Consider the following 25,432-nt stretch of genomic DNA (forward strand, 5'->3'; position numbering starts at 1 on the left):
TCCAGTTAGAGGGGGTTAGGAAAGGGTGGGGAGAGAGAAAGCTATGTATGAACAATTTCAAAAATACTTTTTAACCAAATAGGAATCTGCCCTAATTGAAGCAGCATATTCACCCAACTGTGCAGAAAAGCAATTTTCTTTAATAGTTTTTTTTGGGGGGGAAACCTGTGAAAATTTAGAACAGATGAATAAAACAAAAGAGACAAAGCCTCATATTTAAGATTTTGCAAGTTTTCTTGGTAACCTTCTTCGTCTTACTTCCAAAAATAATATAGCATCCCCTATCACAGGGGTGTCAAACTCAATTTCATTGAGGGCCGCATCAGCATTGCAGTTGCCCTCAGGGGGCCGGGTGGGTGTGGCCTGGGTGGGTGTGGCCTACTGGGTGGGCGTGGCTAGAGTGCATATGGCCTACTGGGTGGGCATGGCCAGCTCTACATCGTTCGCATCAAGGGTGCCTATGGGGGCCTGGGCAGGAGTGGGACAGATCTGAGGGTCTCTGGCAGAAGGAGGGTCTCTGGGCCAGGGCCAAGGCAGTGGGGGCCGTTCCCTCACTGTTTCCAGGATGGCTTCGCGGGCCACATGAAACCACTTCGCGGGCCGGATCTGGCCCCCGGGCCTTGTGTTTGACATGTCTGCCCTATCACGTAAAAGAGAGCCTTGACCGGAGATGGTCACTGCCTACTTCTTTCAAGCTTGCACATGCAAGAACTCAGACCTCCAATCTTATCCAGGAAGCTCTTCCGAATATGAACTATGCACGGCTGTTTTGATGGAGACAAGGACATCTCCTCGTCTTAAAGAGGGAGAGTTTGTTTTTTTCTTCTTCTTCTTCATGTTTTAAATCCCCAGTGCCACCGGAGCGATGCTGCAAGTCAATCTCTGTAGGTCAAGCAACAGTAGCAAGCCGCCTGCAGTTACGCGCCGGCCTCGCTTGCCTAGCCTTCAAAGGCAGCTGTTGAAGGCATTGCTTTACAGCTCCTCTACGGCTCCAGGCGTGCCGCTTAGCTAGCCAGTTGCTTTCCCTTTTCCTTTACAAAACTGTCAGGCAAAAAAAAAAATGGGCAGAAAGATATTGGCTGCAAGGAACTCGGAGGCTCCTCCCCGAATCTGGATCCCGAGATTTTTGGACGATTTCTTCTAACTCCGTTGCAAACGCTGGCGAAAGGAAACAAGTTAACCCGCGCTGCAAAATTGGCGGAGCAGTCTCCGCTTTCGAGCAAACCACCCAGGCTCTCTCTCTCTGCTCCTCTCTCGCCTTTCCTAAAAATCTACCTCGGATGGCAATGGTTATCGGGGGCAACTGGCGTTGGCGATCGGGGAGGGAAAACGCTGACCCTTTGGATTTCTGCGCAAAGAAAGCTTAAACGAGATAGAAGACAATGAAGGCAAAAAAAGGATCTGAAGCAAAGACATTCTCGCGGACCCTCATTCTGGTGGTCTGAGGTTTGGTCCGGCTTTTTTGGGGGGGGGACTCAAGGATTTTGGAAGGAGAAAGGGGACGGGAAAAGAAAAGAAAAAAAAGAAAAAAAAAGCACCTACGCACAATTGATTTGAGCCGGTGTGAACCTTTATTGGATTTGGAGAATCCCCATTGGATATACATTTTCAAGGCATTCTCCCGCGTGCACAAAGATCATGATGAATTCGGTGGCTGGCAATAAAGAGAGAATTGCAGTCACCACCCGAAACAGGAAATATGGGGTAAGTTAGTCCTCAAGTCGGGGCATACGAGGATGCTTGACACCAGTCTGGGGTTTTTTGGGGGTGTTTTTTTTTTTTTACACACAAAAGGGGTAGCCTCGCAGCCTCGCAAGCGGGATCTAAGCAGCCAGTTTAAGCGGCATGTTTCCAATCAAGGTGCAGTTGGTTATATATCAAATCGGGCAAGGTCTGCTCCGTCGTCAGAAAATTGCGTGAAATAAATCTGGGCAGGTTCCTTTTCCCTGGAGCTGCAGACTCCCGGTGCCCGTGGCGAACTTTTGCAGCCCCGGGCTCCATTTCATCGCTCGAGACCTCCTTTTGAGGTAGCGGGGTTTGCACAATACGTCGGGATGCCTTTCCTTCCAAGGGGAGCTACGGTCAGTCCTGACTCGGGCGAAGGAAGTAAAGGGCGGCCGCGCGGGGGAGGGGGGGAGGTTGGTGGAAAGGAGGAGGAGGGGGGGGAATCGGAAGAGAAGAGAGTTATCACTCATCTGGGCTCCTTGGGAAGGTTTGTGCATAGGACAGCCCCCCCCTTCCCCATTTTCTATGGAAAAATCGCCCTCGAGGTCTCCTTGAGTGGAAATCAAGAGAAGGGAGAGGTATTATACTTAACTGATTTGTATCTTAAGTGTATTTAAGTGTATTTTAGGGGTGTGTGTGTGTGTGTGTGTGTGTGTGTGTGTATATATATATATATATATATATATATATATATATATATATATGAATGAATATTGTATATATATATATATATATATATATATATATATATGAATATTGTATATATATATATATATATATATATATATATTTATAAATATATATATATATATATATATATATATATATATATATATATATATATATATATATATATGAATGAATATTGTAGGCAAGAAGGTTTGTCAGTCCGTTTGTACCGTGTCCAATGTTTTTAAATAATAAATTTAATAAAATTTAAAAAAAGAAGGGAGAGGTGTGGGGCGTTTTCGCCTGCTCGGGGCTATTGTGATTGCTAGTCCCGGGTCTGATGGATCGATAGGTGCACTTGGCTCGTCCGCTTCCCCCACCCACCCACCTTTTTTTTTTTAATCCGCTCCCCTTTCCTTCTCCGCTCAGGTGAACGACTCCTGCTCCCCCACCAAACCCGCGGCGCCCTTCTCGCCGGAAAGCTGGTACAGGAAAGCTTACGAGGAGTCCCGGTCCAGCAACCGCCCCGCCCCAGAAGGAGCCGGCTCTGTGGTGGGCTCCTCGGGCACCCCTTCGCCTGGCTCGGGGACCTCCTCGCCTGGCTCCTTCAGCGGTTCTCCAGGCCCCGCTTCCCCGGGCATCGGCACCAGCTCTCCGGGCTCTTTAGGGGGCTCACCCGGCTTCGGCACCGGCTCGCCCGGCTCCGGCAGCGGAGGAGGCTCCTCCCCGGGCTCCGATCGCGGCGTCTGGTGTGAGAACTGCAACGCCCGCTTGGTGGAGCTGAAGAGACAGGCGCTCAAGCTGCTGATCCCGGGGCCCTACAGTCCCAAGGTGAGTGGCCGGGGAAGGAAGGAAGGAAGGAAGGAAGGAAGGAAGGAGGGAGGGAGGGAGCTGCGGGCCGCCGCCGCCCTCTCTCGGCTCGTGCCGTCTCGGGCTGCCTGAACGGAGCGGGCCTGGCTAACCGCGAGAGGAGCCCGGGTCACCTCCTGCACGGCAAGGCTGGCGTTCAAGGTGGGGGTGGGGGGTGGGAATGGAGCACACCTCGGTTTTGCTCCAGCAGCCCCGAGCAAACTGATGCGCTTTCCAGCTGGGTCGGGGCTGCAAGTCAAAGCACTGCCGTCATCCTGAAGGTTAGAGCAGCGTTTCCCAACCTTAGGAACTTGAAGATGCGTGGACTTCAACTCCCAGAATTCCCCAGCCAGCTATGCTGGCTGGGGAATTCTGGGAGTTGAAGTCCACGCATCTTCAAGTTCCTAAGGTTGGGAAACGCTGGGTTAGAGAACCCGAGTTGATTTACCCACGCCAGGTCTGAAGGACCATTGGGAGGTGGTAAAAGCTGTAGGAGAGTGGACCGGCGATCACTAAGAACGTAGTCCTTTGGGCACAAGTGGTCCAAGCCGTGAAATGTTGGGCGTTAAGTTTTGTTTTTCTTTATAAGCACCCTTTAGGCACTTGTGAATTAACATTGCAATGTGGATCCCAAAGACCCATGGTTTGTCAACTACAACTCCCAGGGGCTCCAACAAAGGGAATTGTAATTCCTCAGCGACCAGAAATCCATATGTCTCCTACCTAGAACCTTAGTAGGCTTTTTAGCTGCTATGTATAACTCATGCCTATTGCGTATGTAGGTGATGATTGTATGGCCCAAGAGATAAACAATTTGCTGGAAATGCTGTCAATATGCAGTGGTTGTGGTTAATCTGATTGCGGTTAATCCTGGAACAGCCCTGGACAAGTTACCACTTCTCACAGTCTTCTCTTTGAATGGAATACACACTTTGCAAGTTACCTTATGCTGATTTTTGATCTCAGTACTTAACAATGGAACCTTCCATTGGCAAGTCCTCCAGCTCTGTATCTGCAAGAACTTCAGATTTAAACCTTCCCTTCTTAAGTTTGGCCTCTTCCAACAGTTGTTTTTATTAGTTATTTCTATAATCCTGATAGTATGAATGCTAACTCAGAATTAAATATGCGATGATAGCAGCTACAGTTAAGATTCCTTTAGTCTATAGATATCAAATGATGAGGACTAAGTTTCATTGAGACAGTGTGGTTCTGGGCGGATATTATCTACTAAATGAATGCATTTTACTATACTAATCTAGATGTCAGGAAGAAAAATTCTAGACTGATCTTTTCATCAACAAACTAGCTTCATGTACAGGCAGCATTTTCTTGGATGAATATTAATAATAGTTTATTCCTACAGTCTTTAACTCAAATATAGATTTTTCAGCTTAATGAAAAATCCATAGTTTACTATCTACTGAATTCATAGCAGATGTTACAGCAATCATGGCTTAACAGCACTCGTGGAGCAAAAAACATTGAACATTTGTAAATTTTAATATACAAAATGCATAGAAGAGATATTTATTTGGAGCAGTATTTGAGATTTTGAAATGTGTAAATCTGCATTAACAGCATACAATTTGTTCCATACACGGTTTAGTATTATAGGTAGTTCTTGACTTGCAAGCGTTCTTTTAGTGACTGTTCAAAGTTATGACAATGAAAAAAGTGACTTATAACCAGTTTTCACACTTGGAACCATTGTAGCATCCCCATGGTGATGTGATCAAAATTTGGGCGCCTAGCAAATGGCATGTATTAATGACAGTTCCACTGTTCCGGGGTCATGTGATCACATTTGTAACCTAACCAGGTTTTTCGACAAGCAAAGTCAATGGAGAAATCCAGATTTGCTTAACAATTGCATTATTTGCTTAACAATTGTGAAAAAAGATTGTGACAATCTCACTTAACTGCCTTGCTTAGAAATGGAAATTTTGGGCTCAATTGCAGTTGTAAGTCAAGGGCTACTATGTGTAATGACATAAATGCTTTGTAGTGTGATCCTGTTCAGGGCTACTCAGAGGTGTGTTCATTTGAGTTCAGTGGAGGACATGGTTGTTCAGTTGCTTTTATGAGTCAGAGGACATCATTTTTTAGGATTGTCCTTCAGTAACTGCTTCTTTCTATTCTTGTAAGGCCATGCTTGTTTTATCAGTGATAATACATAGCCGCTGTCTTCTGTTGACCTCTTTTTTAGTGACTTTAATTTTATCAAGTATCAGGATGTTCTCTTTTGCTTCCCATTATAAGCCTTAGCTTTGTTTTTAGGGCATTCCATGAACAAACTAGTTTTACATCATCTGTGTTCCATGATGCTCATTTACAATCCTTGGTGTTCTCAGCACGTTTTTCCATAATTCAAGGACATACATTTTTCTTCAGCTTTTTTTAAAAAAATGTCCAGCTTTCTGAATTGTATTTTACAAATGGGCTTGAAAACGTGTACTTTTCTTGATATTAAGATTGTGCATTTTAATACTTTGTCTATCACAGTCTTGCTTAGAAGTAGCAGACATCTCTTTATTTCATGGCTGCCACCAACCATTCCTATGAATTTTTTCAATCTGGAAAAATAATAGGATTGCTGACTTAAATTTTCTGCGTGGTACAGTATATATCTGTTATGCAGGCTTCTTTTTAATTAATTTTACAGTTAATAATGATCATTATAGCCACTGGGAGCATCGCTTGCTCAGTTCAGCATTTTGCCAGTATAATTTTACATTTTAAAAATAGTTTTATTCTGTAGTTTATTGTCCTATAATCTAGTTTAATAACATTTCTGCCACAATGTCGTCTTTTCTATAGCTATTTCTCTGTGACACTGGCATCATATTTTATCATAATTTCTAATGCAATTCACTTTGAGAGTAGGCAACTAAATTTCATTTTTGATGTGTGCTGTTGTGCCCACAGTAAAAAATGACAATAAAGATTATCTAATTAGACAGGATGACTTTGGTCGCATATTGGGATTTGTTTTTAATTATGAAATGTAGGTTAAGAAGTTTGAAATTAAAAACAAAATTACCAGCGGTTACGTTAAAGAGGATGGATTTTTGGATTAAGGTTAGAGTTGGAGTTAACCCAAGTTGCTCTCAATGCTAGGTTGATTATATCAGAAGGGAAATATGTCAGACCCAATTTTCCAAAGCTGATTCTTCCAAATATTTTGACACTGCAATTCTTAGATTTTTGAGCCAGCATCTGGAACACACTAAGTTGGGGAAAACTGAAGTACTAGCATAAATGTCTGCAGTAAATATGATCTCTAGGTTATGGGTAGTGAAAACAAGCATTGTCAGAAAGTCATAGCTTTTGTGTACCATATTATAATTATGATACGTAACACTGGTGGAAATTTAGAACATTGGTATATGTGGCAAATGTAAGTTGCTTAGATGGGTGACAAGGTCCTGCTTTGTCCATATCTAGAGAATTAATGCATGTTCATCTCATGGAATGTAGAACATAGGAGTAACAGTTCTCATGCCATACCTTACAGTATAATAATAATAATAAATAATAATATAATTATAGTATAATTATAATAATCCTTATAGTATTATGAGGATTATAACTTGAGCGTCGCGCAGTGGGGTTACCACTTGTCTTCTAGCTCCTGCCTACGCAGTGATTTGAAAGCATGCAAATTTAAATAGATAAATAGGTATGGTGCGGAAAAACAGTGCTTCACAACATCATGCTAGTCACATGACCGCAAAAATGTGTTCAGACAGTGCTGGCTCATGGCCTCGAAACATAGATGACCACCATCCCTTATAGTCAGCAACATCTAGCGGAGTTAAATTTGCAAGGATCCCTTTCCCTTCCATCATTACTATATACTATGTATGATTATACACAGTTCAGTTCTAATTTCGTCCCTTTGGTCCTATTATAAAGTCAGCAATTTCTTGCTTTTGAATGACTTTACACAATCTTGATTTTCAGCAATTAGCTAAACTACACTAAATATAATAGAAGAATATCATTTTGGAACAATATTATTTCATACAAAATAAACCAATTAATCATCACTCTTTTAAGGGCAAGTGCTACACAACACAAGGAAATGTTTAATATTATTCAGGTGATAGCTTTCCGACTGTCATCCCTTTATTATCTGGGACTGTAAAGTTTGTCATCTAATAAGGATACAGAAACACAGGGAATATATTGTTTCCTAGGATACATACGGTATATATGGTGAATTTCATATATGTCACTCAGAAACGCGCAGTCAGTTATGCCACTGCACAGATTATAATGATTGTGCAAAACAAAGTCTTGGCACGCCTGCTGTTGAGTGCACTTTAAGGGGAACAAGGGGCCAGTTCAGATTGAAGATATGTGATACCCAGCTAAGACCAATATAAGACAATATTTGTAGTTCAGGGTTGAACTGTGGGGTCCTTGGTGCTCTCTGAGCTTGATTGTAAGAAAACAACGAAGCTCAGAGAACACCAAAGACCCCACACAGCTAAGAAAATGGTATTGCTATGAAACAAGCTTGAGGAGATTGCGTGCAGGATGCTTTGCTTTCCCTCAGTATAATTAATTTCTGTTCCTTATGTGAAGGGCAGTTTGAACTATCGGTTTTGAAGCTTGTTACAAATGCAAGACACTGAGGTCTTAAGAGTTGATTTTCCCCTTTGGATTGCAGGTTGACTTATCATATTTTTAATGCTTCTATATAGCGCTACAGTATTTATTATTTCTGTTTATACCCTGCCTTTCTGCCAGTAGGACACCAAGGCATTTTGTAATCTAGAATGAAATAATAAGGAAACAAAAACAATTAAAATACCTGTGGGGGAAAAATGGGCCAAACACTTAGATAAATAAGAGCATCTTAACCCTTTAAATGCAGACTCTGAATAATTGTATTGCACAAGCAACACATTAGTGTTAAGTAACAGCAGAGAACAGGATAGATAATAATGTCTCCCTGAAATTTGGCTTTCTTTTCTTTTTCCAGTTCTAGATTTAACATCTAGGAGCTTTGAAAGTGTACATGTCTTGTGGTTGAAAGACATGTGACTTTGTTTGAAAGATTCTGGCTTTGAAAACCCAAACAGAAAACAGGAAAAAGTTAGTGGCTTTGGGTATATATTTCTTTGTTAGCTTCTGGGGGCGAGACTCCGTGGTATCCGAAGCAAACATCCAGATTCAGTCAAAGTTTTGTTCCATACAGTATTAACCTTGTGAACTCTAAAGTTTCCTCCTTCTGTTATGTATTCAAGATGAACAGTGATTAATATTTATATGTAAGGGTGTAGGTCTATACATATGTTGTAGTATGTTTTAATGTGTGTTATGTACATGTACACTTCGAGAGCTAAACTAAAATTTATTTTTAATGTGTGCCATTGTGCCCACAGTAAAAAATGATAATAAAGGTTATATCTATCTATCTATCTATCTATCTATCTATCTATCTATCTATCTATCTATCTACCTACCTACCTACCTACCAACCTACCTATTGAATGTATCTCCCTCAAATCAATAAATAACCATTGCAAAGCTCCTTTGTCTCTAGTTACAGAAAGAGGTTCCAAAGCTGGACTCATGACATTAAGGCAGAGATGAACCACAGCATCTCTCGTTTTAGAAATTAAACACTGTGGGAGAGGTTTTTGGGGGATTATGAGAACAGCTCTGCATATGTAATGTCATTCTCTGAACAATTGGTTCTTTATTTGGATTGGATTTTGAGCAGTTTAGCGAAATATACCCCCCACTACAGTTTGCCTTTCAAAGCAGCAGGATTGGAATATCACTGGCATTCCATAAAATGTTTAACAAGTCCAAGAGCTTCATTAGGGACTTTAGTAAGCATTGCTCTCTTCCATAGTAACCTTGTAAATGTGGCTGGGCCAGTAGGTTGAATGAATGAGACAGAATGGCAGTTGGCTTGCAGCGTCAGGCCCGAATGTTTATCAACTGGCAATATTTACATAGGCACTTGAAGCGATTGTTTTTGGTGGTTTAAATCAACAAGCATCAAGTTAAAATACTGCTTTTGAAGGTTCCCTAACATTTGTTTGTTCAGTTTCACTTATCACTGTTTATTTATGGCACTCTTTGAAATAAAGTACAGATGACCCTAAATTTCTGAATGGGATGCTACGTGTTTGCACAGCAAATTCGATCGTTTCTTTTATCAACATCCAAGAGCTGGTATCTCCAAATATGTAAATGACAACACACGCGCACAAAAAGTCGATTGTAAAGAAAGGTCCCTTTGAGTTGCAACCTGTGACTGCAACAACATTAAAGCAAGTCATTTATCATAAGGTTTGCTGGGTCAGCAGTTAGAGTCTGCATGAAGGCACCGAGCACCAAAAATACTGCTGCTACTTCTGAATTAGCGTCCTTCAGATGCATTGAGATGGGCATTTCCAGAAATCCTATTTGGTGTGGCTATCTGAAGGATCCCCATTTAAGAAAGTTTCATTTAATGCGTAAAGATAGACGCAGAATGTACACAGAAGGAAAAAAAAGAATGACATGATGCAGTGAAAGTGATCTAGCAGTATCTAAATGTCACAATTATAAAATGCAAAAGTTTAAAAAAACAAAAACTATTGCTAAAAATGTGTGACAGTCACACGTATCCGGTGCATGAAATAGTAAGGGTGCCAGAGTATCTATAATAACCATCCTAAGGCTGAGTGTTAGCAAACGCTTTTGTTCTGCCTCTTTCCTGACGTCAGGGTTAAAGCTGGGATTAAAATTGTTTTCTTATGGTTGCCTTGTTTGGGAACGAAAAGTCAGGAGCCCTGCCTCAAATGGGCAACTACGGGTAGTCCTCGAATTATGACCACAATTGAGCCCAGAATTTATGACTTAAGTCAGAAATTTGTTAAGTGAGTTTTGCCCTAATTTTACAACTTTTCTTGCCACATTTGTTAAGCGAATCACCGCAGTTGTGACACGGTTGTTAAGGGAATCTGGCTTTCCCATTGGCTTTGCTTGTCAGAAGGTCACTGTAGCTGTCATAACTATGAACTAGTTGTCAAGCATTTGTATGTAAATCACATGACCGTGGGGGATGCTGCAAAGGTTGCAAGTGTGAAAAATGGACATAAGTCACTTTTTACAATGCCGTTGTAACTTTGAACGGTCACTAAATGAACTGTTGTAAGTCGAGGACCACCTGTATATAATTTCTTCCTGTGGGAAGAAGTAGTGTAGCCACTCCTGTTTATGGGGAGAACAAGGTGGGAATAATTACTCGTGAATATTAAGCCAGAATTACCTTGAAGAATGTCTCATTTTAAAAGCTGTTGCAAGTTAGTCAGTCAGACCATTGCCTTTGCCCTTGTAGAATATGCTAGACTGCTATAGCAGCTATAATATATATGGCATTACCCAAATGCAACCTATATTTATTGGAAGGGAAGAGTATTCCATTCTATTTCTGCTCTAAGTTGTAGGGTACTCGTTATCATCCTCTCCCCTTTTTGTTTGGAAAGTGGGGACATTGACAAATCAATTGCCAGGAAGCAGCTGCCCAGCATTTTTATTTTGTGTGATTTATAGAAATTAAGGGCTTCTAGAAAATAAAAGTTAGTCCTACAGGCTTGTGCTTTGTCAGCTTTATTTTTTTTATGGTTTCTGAACAATTTAAATGGTAAAATTTCATGATAAAGATTTGGAGAGCCTGGGTGTCCACCAACGGGGGGTTTCAATGGCTCATTAGCTCCCGCAAATGCTGCATTGGGGATTTGAACATTATTGAATATGTGGATTAAAGATCTATGGTTATTTCTTCATTCTAGGCCAGACATGTCAAACACAAGGCCCGGGGGCCAGATCCGGCCCGTGAAGTGGTTTCATGCGGCCCGCGAAGCCATCCTGGAAATAGTGAGGGAACGGCCCCCACTGCCTTGGCCCTGGCCCAGAGACCCTCCTTCTGCCGGAGACCCTCAGATCTGTCCCACTCCTGCCCAGGCCCCCATAGGCACCCTTGATGTGAACTATGTAGAGCTGGCCATGCCCACCCAGTAGGCCATATGCACTTTAGCCACGCCCACCCAGTAGGCCACACCCACCCGGCCCCCTGAGGGCAACCGCAATGCTGATGCGGCCCTCAATGAAATTGAGTTTGACACCCCTGTTCTAGGCGGTGACATTTCTGGGGAATTAGAGTTCAGCAATTTTGTCAGAATACTTTGGGACAATGGCATGGAAGCCATCTTGATAATATAATAGAAAGGAAAGCAAAACAAATATATCGGTAGAAACCATGATTTAAAAACATTTAAGGTGTGTCTGATCTTTTGAAATTGAAATGGCAACTATATTTATGTGTGGTGGGGCACACTATAGGTTTAGAAATGATTTGAAATTGAAAATGATCAAAATAGTTAGAGTCTTCCTTCCCCTCCCATATTAAGTCACTAGAACTGGGACTTCTTAGAGATCTTACTTAAAAGGGGTAGTATGACTGTGTTTCACTCCTGTTTTCTCTGATCCATTTTGTTGCAGTTGTCCAAGATGGCATGTTTTACATGTTCTCCTGTTATGGGCCAAGGAAAACATTGGGTAGTTTTTAATTAACCAAAGTTCTGAGCAGATGTGTTCATATAATAGTTTTGGCTGTGTTCACTTAAAAATCTGGAAGTTATAAGCCAACACATCTGGGGAGCACTGAAGAGGGACAGACTGCATAACAATATGTTCAATGACTGAAATTTATAACCTACTATATATAGAATAACTAGAGACTTTTGACTACATTGCTGCCACTACACAGTTATGAGAATTTGTAGCATTATTGAAAGAATGATCAAGTCTATGTTCTTGTCCATTCATCATTTGTGAATCCAGCTGATTTAGCTTTTTTGTTGACTCCTGCTGAGAGCAGTATAGAAATTTCATTAGCTCTAATAACTTGTCAGCAAAAGTCCTTTATAAACCTAGATAGCAATATATGTTTTAAATGTTGCACTTATTCCTTATTTAAAATGCACTTCACTTGTATAGTTGAAGGTACAGCAACAGTAAACGTGAAAAATCCATGAGATATATAAAAGCATAGCTTTTAGTATTTCTTAAATATGTAGTGCATATGTATCTTTCTGTGTACTTTGAAGTATGAGTATATGTGAACCAAATGCTTTTTTATTGTTTTGTGATCTGACTGATCCTTAGACATGAAATTATGCAGCCAGGCGTTATATTTTGTACAGAAAATTGAATGTTTGACCTGGAACAAGCGTACATTTGACTAGCTCATAGTTATCATTGAAGTGTGGAACGTTAACTTTAACACACAAAACGTTTACTCGCAATATGTCAACAGGAAGAGAATTTAGGAACTATGGTTATGTAGCACATAGCTAACCTCTAATGATGGAAGTTCATATATTAATTTAACTATTTCATCTCTATCCCCTGGCAAGTTTCTGGGGAAAGGAATATGTCTTCTTTTTCTTTTACTGATAAATGCACATGATATAAAGTATGTTCAGTTAAAATATATATTTAACAAGAAGCTAAGCTATAGTTATTCTTCAGTTAACATGTTTTCTGGAGGAACAAAAGAAATGATCTTAGTGTTATGAGAACACAAGAGGAATCCTACAGAAAGTTCCTAAGGCTGTTCTTGGTCCAGATTTTGTTTCTCACAATGACCAACCAAATAGCTTCTCAGAAGATGGAGATACTTTTTTTTTCCTGTAGTTATTCCCCTGTGAACTGATATATGTAGGATTGTTCTCACCATCTGGAGATAACGCTGTCGCTCATTTGTGCATATCCTTCACTCTGCAAAGTCCCAAAGATAAATGTGGGTGGAAAGATCTGATTTTGTCCCCTATAAGAAAGCATATTTTATGGAAACCATCCATACTCATTTTTTATTTCTTTCATAATTTTCTTTATTTGGTTTTTATTTCATCCAGGAATGTGCGCGCGCACACACACACACACACACACACACACACACACACCATAGCGCCCCACAGCATCCTTTTTGTGTCCTCTGTTAAAAAGCTAGTAGGGGTGCAAATATTTACCTCCATCTTTTGCTTTGTCAGTAGTGCGCAGTATTGTAAAATTGAAAAAATCCTGTTGCTAATATAATGGAAGTCAGTTCCCTTCCCACTTATTGGTACTTAGAGATATTCCTAGCTGAGATGAGACAATAGCTTAGCAAATGGCAAAATAATGGAACTTCTAGATGTTTAATTTGTGAATAAACATAGCCAGATTTTATAGAGACTTAATTTTGTAGTGCAAAAATATCTGTCAGTCCAAATAGAATTATTGCATTAGAAGTGTGAATTTAAATAGCTGGGAGCAATAATTTGTCTCCGTTTCAGAAGATGTCTGTAATACTTTATGTCTGTATACTTTAGGCAGCAATAACTAGCCTATTGTATTTGCAGAATAGGTCATAATACCAACGCACAAAATTATGGACAGAATATTTTTCAGTTGCATATATGCTAACTGAATTTTCTAAAGATTATTTTTTAACCTCCATAGTGCTTTTTAAAGCCTCTTCTTAAAATAACAATTATTCATATAATAAGTATTATGTATTAATTTTCTCTTCTCTTGGAATAAGTATTCAACAGAAAAATATTTTATGATTTTAAAAAATATGTTAGGAAATGCCAGTATAACTCTTTCAGATTGTATCTTTTTGTTTGGCTATGATTACTAAAATCAGTAAGATTTTTATAAAGAACTTTTGCTTTGATTAGATTTTTGCTCAGCTTTCCCTGATCTGGATTTTTGCTATATGTTTTTGGTTATAATTCCAATGAGCTACAGTCAGTTTTACCAATTGTCCCATATCTTTTCTTCTCCTAAATGTTTGCATTCTTTTTCATTAGAAAATTGTTAACATTAAGTTTTCAGAGTGAGAAGAGAATTTCATTGAAGAATTATTCTACAATGATTTTTTGTTCTTCATTGAATGCATAATCTTTCTCAAATCTGGGTCAGCAGCTCTATAAACTGGGCAACCTGCCCAATTCACTGGATTGTCAAAAGATAGGTTTTTTTTTTATAAGGGGGTGGGGTGTAGAAGATTCACACCAAGTCAGCTGCATCAGCAGTAATATCCTGGATTATTTTTGGAACACTAGATGATTGGGATGGTTCCAAACAACCAAACAGATTGACAGCTTGCTGTTTCTCTTTGCAGAACCATTATGCCATGGATTTTTATTCAGGTCTGGTTTCTGCATGTGTTTGAAGCACTGAGAAAACAAAGGCTAAATATATATTGCGAATTGAGCTGGTTCAGTTTGAAACAGGCTGAACAAAATTTAAGTATCTCAGGGGAAGTAACTGGAAGCCTTGTGTCCATATTATAAGCTGATTAGTTTGAGTGAGTATTGTGTAATACCTTAGTCTTCCTACTTACATGTCAGAGGCTTAAAGAGGTTGATCATACCTAGGATTATGTCATTTTAAAATGCAGGCACAGAATGCTTGTTTTGAATGTTAATGTTAGTTAAGTCAAAAATTACTAAAAGAAATGTACTTCTCTATAGAGAATGAGATAATATGTCAGCAAGAGAGGCCAGCTGGAATCTTCTTCATTTTGCTAGTGTCTTGATGTGAAGTGTCTTGATTTAATCAGATGATCTCCTTATTTACACTTGGAAGTGGAGCAATTCAGGAAGATTTTTTGTAAGTTACCTATTCATTTTTATTTAATAGTTAGATTTATATCTTCAGAAGCTCAAGGGGAACGCATATAGAGCATGGGGGAACAGTTTACATTGTCCCAACAATAATCCTGCCCCAAAGTCAACCAGTGAGTTTCTATCCACAACTTTTATCCCTGCAGGAATTTATTATTATCTTTTGATGAGCTGCTGCTCTGCAATAAATATTCTCATGTGTGTATCCTTAAGTAGAATCTTATTTTTATTTTTAGAAGCTGGCTGCCTATTTCTCTTCTAGTCACAACTCAAGGATTTTTCATTCAAAAGTCCAGTAAGATTTCATTCAGAGAAATCTTTTTAAAGTTAGTGATGTCTACTTCAGTGTTTCTCAGTCTCAGCATCTTTAAGATGTACGAACGTCAACTCCCAGAATTCCCCAGCCTGTTCTAGTTCAGTGGAGAAGTCAATGCTTAATGCCTATAATTTCCAGCTAATTTATCTGATTAAGGCAAAGTGTGTGGAACCAACCAAGCTTCTAGAGGCAATATTACACTTTACAGTCTGATGTAGTTCCCATATTCAAAAAAGTGAAAAAAATGGATCCAGGAAACTACAGACCTATCAGCCTGACCTCAATACCTGGGAAGATTCTGGAAAAGATAATCAAACAACAAATCAGCGAACACCTTGATGCGAACAAAGTTATCACTAAAAGCCAACATGGGTTTGTCAAAAACAGATCATGCCAGACAAATCTTATTGCATTCTTTGACCAAGTGACAAAACTAGTGGACCAGAGGAATGCTGTAGATATAATTTACTTGGACTTCAGTAAGGCATTTGATAAAGTAGATCACAACCTACTACTTGATAAGATAGAAAAATGTGGGTTAGACAGCATCACCACCAGATGGATTCGTAGCTGGCTGACAGGCCGTACTCAGCGTGTGGTCCTCAATGGAACTGCATCTACATGGAAGGAAGTGTGTAGTGGGGTGCCCCAGGGCTCTGTTCTGGGCCCAGTGCTCTTCAACATCTTCATCAACGATTTGGATGAGGGGATAGATGGGGAACTCATTAAATTTGCAGACGACACCAAGCTGGCAGGAATAGCAAATACTCCAGAAGATAGGCTTAAGATACAGGAGGATCTGGACAGACTCGAACACTGGGCACTATCTAACAAAATGAAATTCAATTGTGAAAAAAGTAAGGTTCTACATTTAGGCAGGAAAAATCAAATGCACAGGTATAGTATAGGTGGTACCTTGCTCCATAGTAGTAACTGTGAGAGGGATCTCGGAGTCCTAGTGGACAATCACTTCAATATGAGCCAGCAGTGTGCTGCAGCTGCCAAAAAAGCCATCACAGTGCTAGGCTGCATTAACAGAGGGATAGAATCAAGATCATGTGAAGTACTATTACCACTTTACAATGCCTTGGTAAGGCCACACCTGGAATACTGCATCCAATTTCGGTCACCACAATGTAAAAAAGATGTTGAGACTAGAAAGAGTACAGAGAAGAGCAACAAAGATGATTAGAGGGCTGGAGACTAAAACATATAAGGAACGGCTGCTGGAATTGGGTATGTGTAGTTTAATGAAGAGAAGGATGAGGGGAGACATGATAGCAGTGTTCCAATGTCTCAGGGGCTGCCACAAAGAAGAGGGAGCCAAGCTATTTTCCAAAGCACCTGAAAGCAGGACAAGAAGCAACGGATGGAAACTAGTCAAGGAGAGAAGCAACCTAGAACTAAGGAGAAACTTTCTGACAGTTAGAACAACTAACCAGTGGAACAACCTGCCTCCAGAAGTGGTGAATGCTCCAACACTGGAAGTTTTTAAGAAGAGACTGGCCAGCCATTTGTCTGAAATGGTATAGGGTTTCCTGCCTGAGCAGGGGTTTGGACTAGATGACCTGCAAGGTCCCCTTCCAACAACTACTACTACTACTATACTTCTTCTTCTTCTTCTTCTTCTTCTTCTTCTTCTTCTTCTTCTTCTTCTTCTTCTTCTTCTTCTTCTTCTTCTTCTTATTATTATTATTATTATTATTATTATTATTATTATTATTATTATCTCTAAAGTCCCTTCCAACTTTATTGTTTTTATTGGTATTGGTATTGTATTTTTATTGATGTATTTTTATTACTGGGCTTAGACATTTTTGAATAATATTTTTTCAGTGCAACATTTCTAATTCATGGTAAGTGGCCCATATATAAAAATGGATGTGACGTTGCTTGAAGACATTGCTAAGTCAAAATCAGCTAAGTGATCTCGATCCTGTCACAGGGTTAAATATTTACCTTGCAGTCCAACTAATTGCCCATCGCTGGAAGGGAGAATTGAAAGATATCTGATTGGAGGTAGGTTACTCAAACATATCTGGTAAAAACAATGAATGACTTGTCAAAAATTCTACATGTATAAGACAGGTCTTGTAACTAGTGAGTATAAAAAAGAAGTAGGATGTCGGGTCATATGGTCTTAGATTAAAAACCTAACCAAGTCGTGAGACTCATCCATGGGCCCCAGAATTGAGTCCACCCAGCTTCTGTAGGCAAATAATCAAGTCTCCCTATGTACAGTGAAATCTATTTCCTTTTTTCTTATATGCATCTGTGGTTTTGGAATCATTTGAACTAGGTGGCAATTCCTTTGCTTAAAATTTTCCAATCCTTCTGCATAATAAAGTTTATTATGCAGGAGGATTGCAGTATAGTGTAGTTGAAAAGACAAAAGACTTATAGGTAGACAATGGATAAAGTATAGTAGTTTATTCTATTCTATTCTACAATAGTTTATTCTATGAAGCCCTTTGCATTGATTCTATCTCAAAATTGGTTAATGTATTTCTTAGTATTGTCTTCCTTTCATTTCCAGGGTAAAACCAATGGAGATATTGGCCAATTTGTTGTTATTTTTATTTAGAAAATGCATTTCTAAACTCAATAAAAGCTTAGTGAAAGTCTCCATGTGTCCTTTTCTGACAACTGACTGATGAAAGTAATATCCCTGTAAATAGAAATAAATAGAAAGCATCATTATCAATGAGCATCTGAAACTTGTTAACAATCTGCTCTAGATGGATCATTCGCTGGAAATTACAGTAAATGTACAGTATTACTTTTCTGTTAATGGAGAAATAGGTTGCAAGAGGCATGAGAATGATATAATTTCTGTTTTTGTCAAAATTCCCTGAATGCTGGCTGCAGATTTACTTAGTAGCTTTTGTCTCCAACCAAAACAAATGGGATCACAAGAAATACAGTGTTGTTATGGGTCAGGAATTTGTACAAATTGTTGCTTTGTTGCTATGAGAGCGATGGTAGTGTCTTTATTAAAAATAGGAATTATGAGTGGACCGCTGGAGTGTTCCTGCTTCAGACTAGAAATTGCATGAAAACCATCAGATGCTTATCAATAAATTAGATTGGGATAAGTCTTATCTGTTTTTTTTACTTCTGTGAAATAATCTGCTTATCCGTCCAAATTATTTTGACAGCTTGAGTCTGATGAGAATGCTGAATAAAGAAAAGAACTATTCTTTACTCCCAAATCAGCTGTTTCATTACTATAAACCATACTGCTTACCCCCCCCACACACACACATTTGGGATAAGGGTTTTGGTAGATGATTAAAAACAACTTTACGACAGATCCTGAAATATGAAGCGGGATGGACTCATTTGGATTGAAACTGGCTTGTTTTTGAAGAAAAAGCAATTCCCATAAAAACAACAGGACCAGAAAGCTTAACAGACCATTTAGCGGTTCGTAGCCAGTGTAAAAAGGCAAAACTGTGGCTGCAAAACTAAGCCATATTGTTTCCATTGTTCCATTACATGGAAAAAGGGGGAGAGAGGAAAAGGTAGTTAAGTGGCTGAAAGGGATTGGTTCATCATTTGAGGCTCTTCTCAAGCAATTTACGAGGAAAAACCATAAAATCCTACAGAAACAGACAAAGTTAAAAAAAGACACAGAGAGAGTTCTCAAGCCACCAACACCAATAGTTGCATACCACTATTGGTTCCCCACAGGGACGCGGTGGCTCAGTGGGTTAGGACGCTGAGCTTGTCGATCAGAAGGTCGGCAGTTTGGCAGGTCGAATCCCGAGTGCCGTGTAGCAGAGTGAGCACCTGTTACTCGTCCCAGCTTCTGCCAACCTAGCAGTTCGAAAGCACGTAAAAATGCAAGTAGGAAAATAGGGACCACTACGGTGGGAAGGTAACAGCGTTCCGTGCGCCTTTGGTGTCTAGTCATGCCGGCCACATGACCACGGAGACGTCTTCAGACAAGCGCTGGCTCTTCTGCTTTGAAATGGAGATGAGCACCGGCCCCTAGAGTCGGAAACGACTAGCAAGCATGTGCGGGGGAACCTTTATCTTTACCTATTGGATCCCCATGCTAGTTGTTAGAGTCAGGTTTTAACACTCTTTGGGTAGGCCAGAAGAACGGGGCCAGCTTCACCTAAAGCAGGGGTAGGCAACCTTGGCTCTTTTATGACTAGTGGATTTCAACTCCCAGAATTTGAGAATTTGAATGTTCCATTGGGTGGTTGGATGGTCTCCTAGTGCAGTGGAGACTTCTTTCCATTTAATCCCACAATTGCTAAATCTGTCAGCTGTTTTTTTAATTTATCTCTTTAATATTTGACGGGTAGAGCGATTTATGTGTTAAAGCATCAGCAGTAGGAGAGAGATTTTTTTACTATCTTGTTGCTGTTTGAACTGATCTTGGCTCCAAGAGGGGAGGAGCTCAAAGGTACAGGAGGAAAAGTAATGGAGGAAAGCCTCATCTAGAAAAAAACAAAAAAACAAAAACAGACTCATCCAAGACTGAATGGCCCTAGAAAACAGGGCCCACGGACTACGAGTGACACATTGTGTCTGCAGCAGCCAGTAAGAGCTGGACATTACATTATGAGGTGTTCTGGTTTGTCTCTACAAAAGAAGGAAAGGCAAGGAAAAGAAAGCGGGGGGGGAGAGAATATTACTGTTAAAATAGAACAACAACAAATAACTTTTAGCTGCTTCAGCTTTGGGCTGGGGGTAAGAAGAAGGCAACGTCAACAGGACAGGTCATATAAAAATGATTTTGGGGGTATGTTTATGCCATGACTTGGATGTGAGAAAAAACCCTTATCTGATCAAAATTCAGATGCTTGGCAATTGACTCATATTCATGACAGTTGCAGTGTCCCAGGGTCGCATGATCACCTTTTGCAACCTTCTGATAAGCAAAGTCAACGGGGAAGCCAGCTTCACTTAATTGTGTCACTAATTTAATAACCGCAGTGATTAGCAACTGTGGCAAGAAAGGTTGTAAAAAGGGATAAAATTCAGTTTTAAAATTTTTTCATTTAGCAACAGAAATGTTGGGCTCAATTGTGGTCGTAAGTTGAGGACTACCTGTATTCTCTTTCCATCTTTTTGTTTTTTTTTAATCATGTGCTCTCTATCCATTAGCATCGTTTCACATAGCAATCTAAAGTTGGAATCATACTGTGAGTTAGACATCTTTCGGAAAACTTTCCTTATTTTTCTGATTTTGTTTCCATGGTGGATGCTTTTACATATGTCACTGTATTACTGCTTCTTGTCCCGAGTAAAAGCTCTCTGAAATTCTTTGCTAAATTCCTTGCAGAGATCTTTGCTTTCTGGCTTTGATTCCTTTTCTTGGCAATTTCTATAATTTGTTTTGACAGCCAGTTTGCTTTCTTCTTTTTCTTGTTCTTTGGCAGTCATTTTTTACATTCATCCTTAACAATGTTATTTGATTTTATTCTATAGTTTCAGTGGTTCCCTATCAGTGAGATTCAGGACTTCCAAGTGATTCTTCATGTTCTCCTTGAAAATGGTAGATACATGCCCAACCTTTTGTAATAGAAACTGGTTGGCTATGTAGTTATGTTTTACCTTTATTTATAACTTTTATGTGAACAATTGGTCATTTGTTCCACATCTTTGCTATTATAAATGAGCTCTTCCAACAGCTTATGACAATAATATAGCCAATTTAATTTCTATGTACTTGAAATTGAATTGATACTTAAGGATGTTAGAGAGTAGCATATGCTGGAAATACCAGTCCCATTGGCTGAATAGATAGGCCTGGCACAGCTCCTCCATGCAATTTCCCAACTAATAGCACTGTGAAGAATACAGGGGAGGGAAACAGACTACTGCAAAAGATATCTCAGCCCTAAGGAGAATGGAGCATGAGAAAGAGACCCAGAGTAATTCTGTCTTAATTCTGTCAGGTACAAGTTGAGATCTGGAAAATTGTTTTAGCAAGCTTTCAAGATTTTGCAGTTTATTTATTTATTTATTTTATTGTATTTATATACCGCCTTTTCCCGAAGGACTCAGGGCGGTTTACAGGGTGGTTAAAAACAAAAAATACAAAACTTCTTCTTCTTCTTCTTCTTCTTCTTCTTCTTCTTCTTCTTCTTCTTCTTCTTCTTCTTCTTCTTCTTCTTCTTCTTCTTCTTCTTGTCCTTTTGTTTATTGATGGCTAGTGAAGAAAAAAAAGGCATTTCTGGAGAAAATTGAAAGCTGTGACTCTTGTTTCTCCTTCTGTAATGGATCCTATTAACAGTTAATAAGTCTCTTAAATTAGGTTAATATTGGTGATACCATTCCCTGTTGTTCCCCTGGAAGAATTAGCACATTTTAAAGCTGCAGTATACAAGCATTTCCATCAACTTGTTTCCAGCAGTGATGTTGGGATTACCAAAATGTAAACATATTCAAGGCAGCAATAATGCTGTAAGTAATTTTGATAACTGTTTGTTCACTTACTGAACTTCTGCTTCAGCTTCTCTAAAAGGTTTTTATGCACTGTTTTTGTATACAAATTCTTCAGAGGCTGTCTTTGACAATGGTTCAAAAATTGTGTTTGTGTTTATTATTGTTTATCAAGAGGAAACAAACAACATAGAAAACAAAAATACATTACAGAGATAAAATTATTAAGTTTTTAAATAAAACTTTCATTACATAAAATTATATTGGCCCACTTTTCCATTATATTAATAAAGACGCATTTCACATGCAGGGTGCAAACATTTTTCACTGTTTGAAACTCGGAATAACAGTATTTATTTATTTATTTATTTAATTGGATTTGTATACCGCCCTTTCCCAAAGGACTCAGGGCGGTTTACAGGGTAATTAAAACAAGAAATACAAAAATTAAAAACAATTAAAAAGATTACAACAGTCCCTGAAAAAGTAAAAAACCCCAATTAAAATTAAAATTAAAATTCTCAGCCTGGGCCAGAGAGCTCGAAGAGCCAGGTCTTCAGGTCCCGGCGGAAAGAATGGAGGTCGGGGGCAGTCCTCAGCTCCACGGGCAGCTGGTTCCAGAGGGCAGGCGCACCCACTGAGAAGGCCCTTACCCTGGGTGTTACCCGCCAGCAATCTTTTACCGCCGGCACCCTGAGAAGACCCTCCCTGTGGGAGCGCACTGGACAAAGGGAACTTGATGCTGGCAGCAGGTGTTCCCTCAGATATCCCGGACCCAAGCCATTTAGGGCTTTATAACAGTATGTTTATCTCAAAACAAAACAGGTTTATTTTGCTATTCTATATGCATGATAAATTCAAATTTCTTCTTCAATAAAATTCTGTATTTTTGTTCTGTAGTTAAACATCACTGTTATATCTTTAAAACTCATTTCCCTTTCCAAAACCGTAGTAACAAAGTGGAACAACTGTAAAACATACCCAAATTATAGAGTCTTGGTCTTCTCTGTTTTGTTTGGTCATTCTATTAGTTACTGAATCACTAACGATCCAGACTAATTTACAGCAGTCCAGGCATAACGAAAAGAAAATCCTATACAACCATTTAAAATATCCATGGCAAGCATCATTAAAATCAAACTACCAATACCAAAAGTAGAAGAAAACAATTACACTGACCTGAAAAACTGGCAAGCTGGCAACAATTAACTAGTCTCTTACTTCTCATCTATTTCAATCATTTCAGCATCTTCTTGTAATAAATATATCAAATTATGTGCCCACTAAACCGGATTTGTTTAGTTTCCATACATGTGCCCATTACTTAGAAGCATATTTTGTTGCAAGCTTTCTGGAGAGTGGAACAAAATCCATCTAAATGGGAATTCAACAGTATCAATCTAGAACGGGGGGGGAGGGGGGAACACATTTTTTTTTAATTTCAGCAATATGTCTTCTGCCTACAAATTAAGCATGTGGAGAGTTTTGCTAATCTGGTTGGCACATTAGTATTTCCTTTTGCATATTATTGCAGTTGAAAATTTGCAGAACTGATTGATCTTAATACAGTGATCTAGGTATTACTATAATTGTTATTTTTTCTAACGAAGAAGCATTTATTGGCAAAGTATTTATTGATGAAGTGTTATTTTCCCCTACTCTTTTAATATGTATCTAGTAATATCTAAATCTAAATCTTTTTTTAAACAGGAGTCTGGGCATTAGAAAATATGCACAATTAGTGATCTATAGGCCATACAAAGAACTTGATGCTTTAGTTCCAGCATCGTGGACATTTAGATTATTGAGCTTTGCCAAGAACAAGGCCTTTTAAGAAGTCCACATCTTCTTGCTTGGCTGAGTGATCATAGGACATCCTCAGATTGGAAGCTAGAAGGTGGCTGGAAAATGCTGGTTTCTACACTAGGACAATGTAGTGGTTGTTAGGCTTTATGGTCTCCAAGAGAATCAAGGGTAGCTGAAGTATTAGTAAGAGAGGCACAGGGGATTTTTACTTTTCCTCCCAGTAATCGTGAATGCAGCCTGGCAAACTGCTTCTAAAATTCAGAGCAGGTGCTTACTGAGTGGAGTGTAATGCAGTTTAAGAAGTTATTGCTGGAAATAAATTGGAAAGTTCAGCTATGCATGCAGAAATACTTGATAGGGCACAATAAATTATTTCAACCAGTTTGATTTAAAGTTCAGAGTTTAATGGACAGGAATAAATAGCTTTTCTACATTTCAAAAACATGTCATTCTGTATTTTCCTTTCCAGATAACTTTTTATGTGTCAATTCATAGCATGAAGTTATTGGATAGGGACAAAGTAATGCAATCAGGAAAGACTTGCATGGGAACATGGCTAAAATGAAAATGCAGGTGTCACCACTGAAAGTCCTATAAAATTATTGAAATCTAATTCCACTAATATAAATCCACTGGCAGTGGTTGGATTTGCATAACCCAAGCTAAGCCATTGTTTGTGTACTGTGTCTTATTGAGTGAACCAGAATTAGTTGGTTTGCATTAAACTGCAAATCAGTTTTCAGATCACAATAGTTGAATTCACACACTCTTAAGCAAAAGGGATCAAATCACAAGCATGAACTAAGCCAAAAGACTTAGGAGGTGATCTTATTTCTGTACTAGAAACTGAACTAAGACAAGCTTTTAAGTTTTTTTTAATAGTTGTCATTGCTTGGGACTGACTATACGTCTATAGTGGGAGGGGAGAATAAGCTTTAGTAATGCCTGAGGTGGTGGTGGGGGGGGGAGAGAAACAACAAAGATGAAGCATAAGAAGAAAACAGTAAGCAGAAGTTGGCCCAATCAAAGATATATATCAGATCACCATGTAAGGGGTGGGATGGAATCCTTATATGTCTAGCTAGCTCCTCAATGAAGGATAATTTCATCTGTTCTTAGTTGCCTTGCCTCCTGATGTAATGGTTAAATAATGAATAGAAGTTGCTTGTATGACTCTACACCTTACACCTCCACATTGCCTATTCAATATTCCACTTCAGTTTAACCAAAGATGAAACATCTAAACTTGTCTAATCATTTTGCTGAGGTGATTTCTTGTCATGATTTTTTTTTATAAACACTGAACTGCAAATAAATATAGAAAGGGGAAAGACAGGAAGTTTTTAAATTGTTTTTTGTTTTTTTATTTTTTTTAAAAATTAACACCAGAATGTTTCTTTTCTTTTCTTTGGGGTTCCCAGGGAAAAACAACAACAACACACACCCCAGTATGTATTTTGGCAATTGTTGTAATGCAGATGTATCTGGGAAGCCAAAGATAAGGGTTCTTTGTGGCTGTAAGATCAGAAGCAGGGAAGCTTGTGGGAGAAAGAAGGGCAGGAGAAGTCAGAGCTGCTTCAAACTGGTGCATTGTAATGCACACGGTTGACATTGATAAATAGCTCTCTTTAACTAGCATCTGCAGCAGATTGTCAGGCTGAGAAGAGTTCCCAGCATACCATATTCCTCTGTGTGAATGAAATCTCTGTTGAGTCACTATTTACTCATCTACCTGTGAAAAGGGAGGGGGGGGGAATAACATCCATTGCTTTGTTGCAGTTTTGTTGATTTGAGTTTACTTTTAATCTTCTGTAGATATACATGCTTATTTCTTCTGGTGCCTTCTGCAGGGATAGATACAGGTTATCCTGTTTTTGACTAAGGACATAGTTTTCCCACACACCCCTTTTTTAAAGCTAATTGGTTTTTGAGGTAAGAATGGGCTTTCTAAGGTCTGGAATCTTGTTTCCAGTAAACA

General features: G+C 39.2%; 1 protein-coding gene across 1 annotated transcript in view; it reads left to right on the forward strand.

The window, feature by feature from the left end:
• The first annotated feature begins 1,504 nt into the window (after positions 1–1,504).
• Positions 1,505–25,432, forward strand: part of KIF26B (kinesin family member 26B) — a 334,140-nt gene continuing 310,212 nt past the window's right edge. The window contains exons 1-2 of the mRNA XM_083349906.1: positions 1,505–1,704; positions 2,824–3,225. Of these exons, the coding sequence (XP_083206032.1) occupies positions 1,639–1,704; positions 2,824–3,225 (468 nt within the window). The 5' untranslated portion in view covers positions 1,505–1,638. The remainder of the gene's footprint in view (positions 1,705–2,823; positions 3,226–25,432) is intronic.

This window comes from Vipera ursinii, assembly GCF_947247035.1.
Source record: "Vipera ursinii genome assembly, chromosome: 1".
Classification (NCBI taxonomy): domain Eukaryota; kingdom Metazoa; phylum Chordata; class Lepidosauria; order Squamata; family Viperidae; genus Vipera; species Vipera ursinii.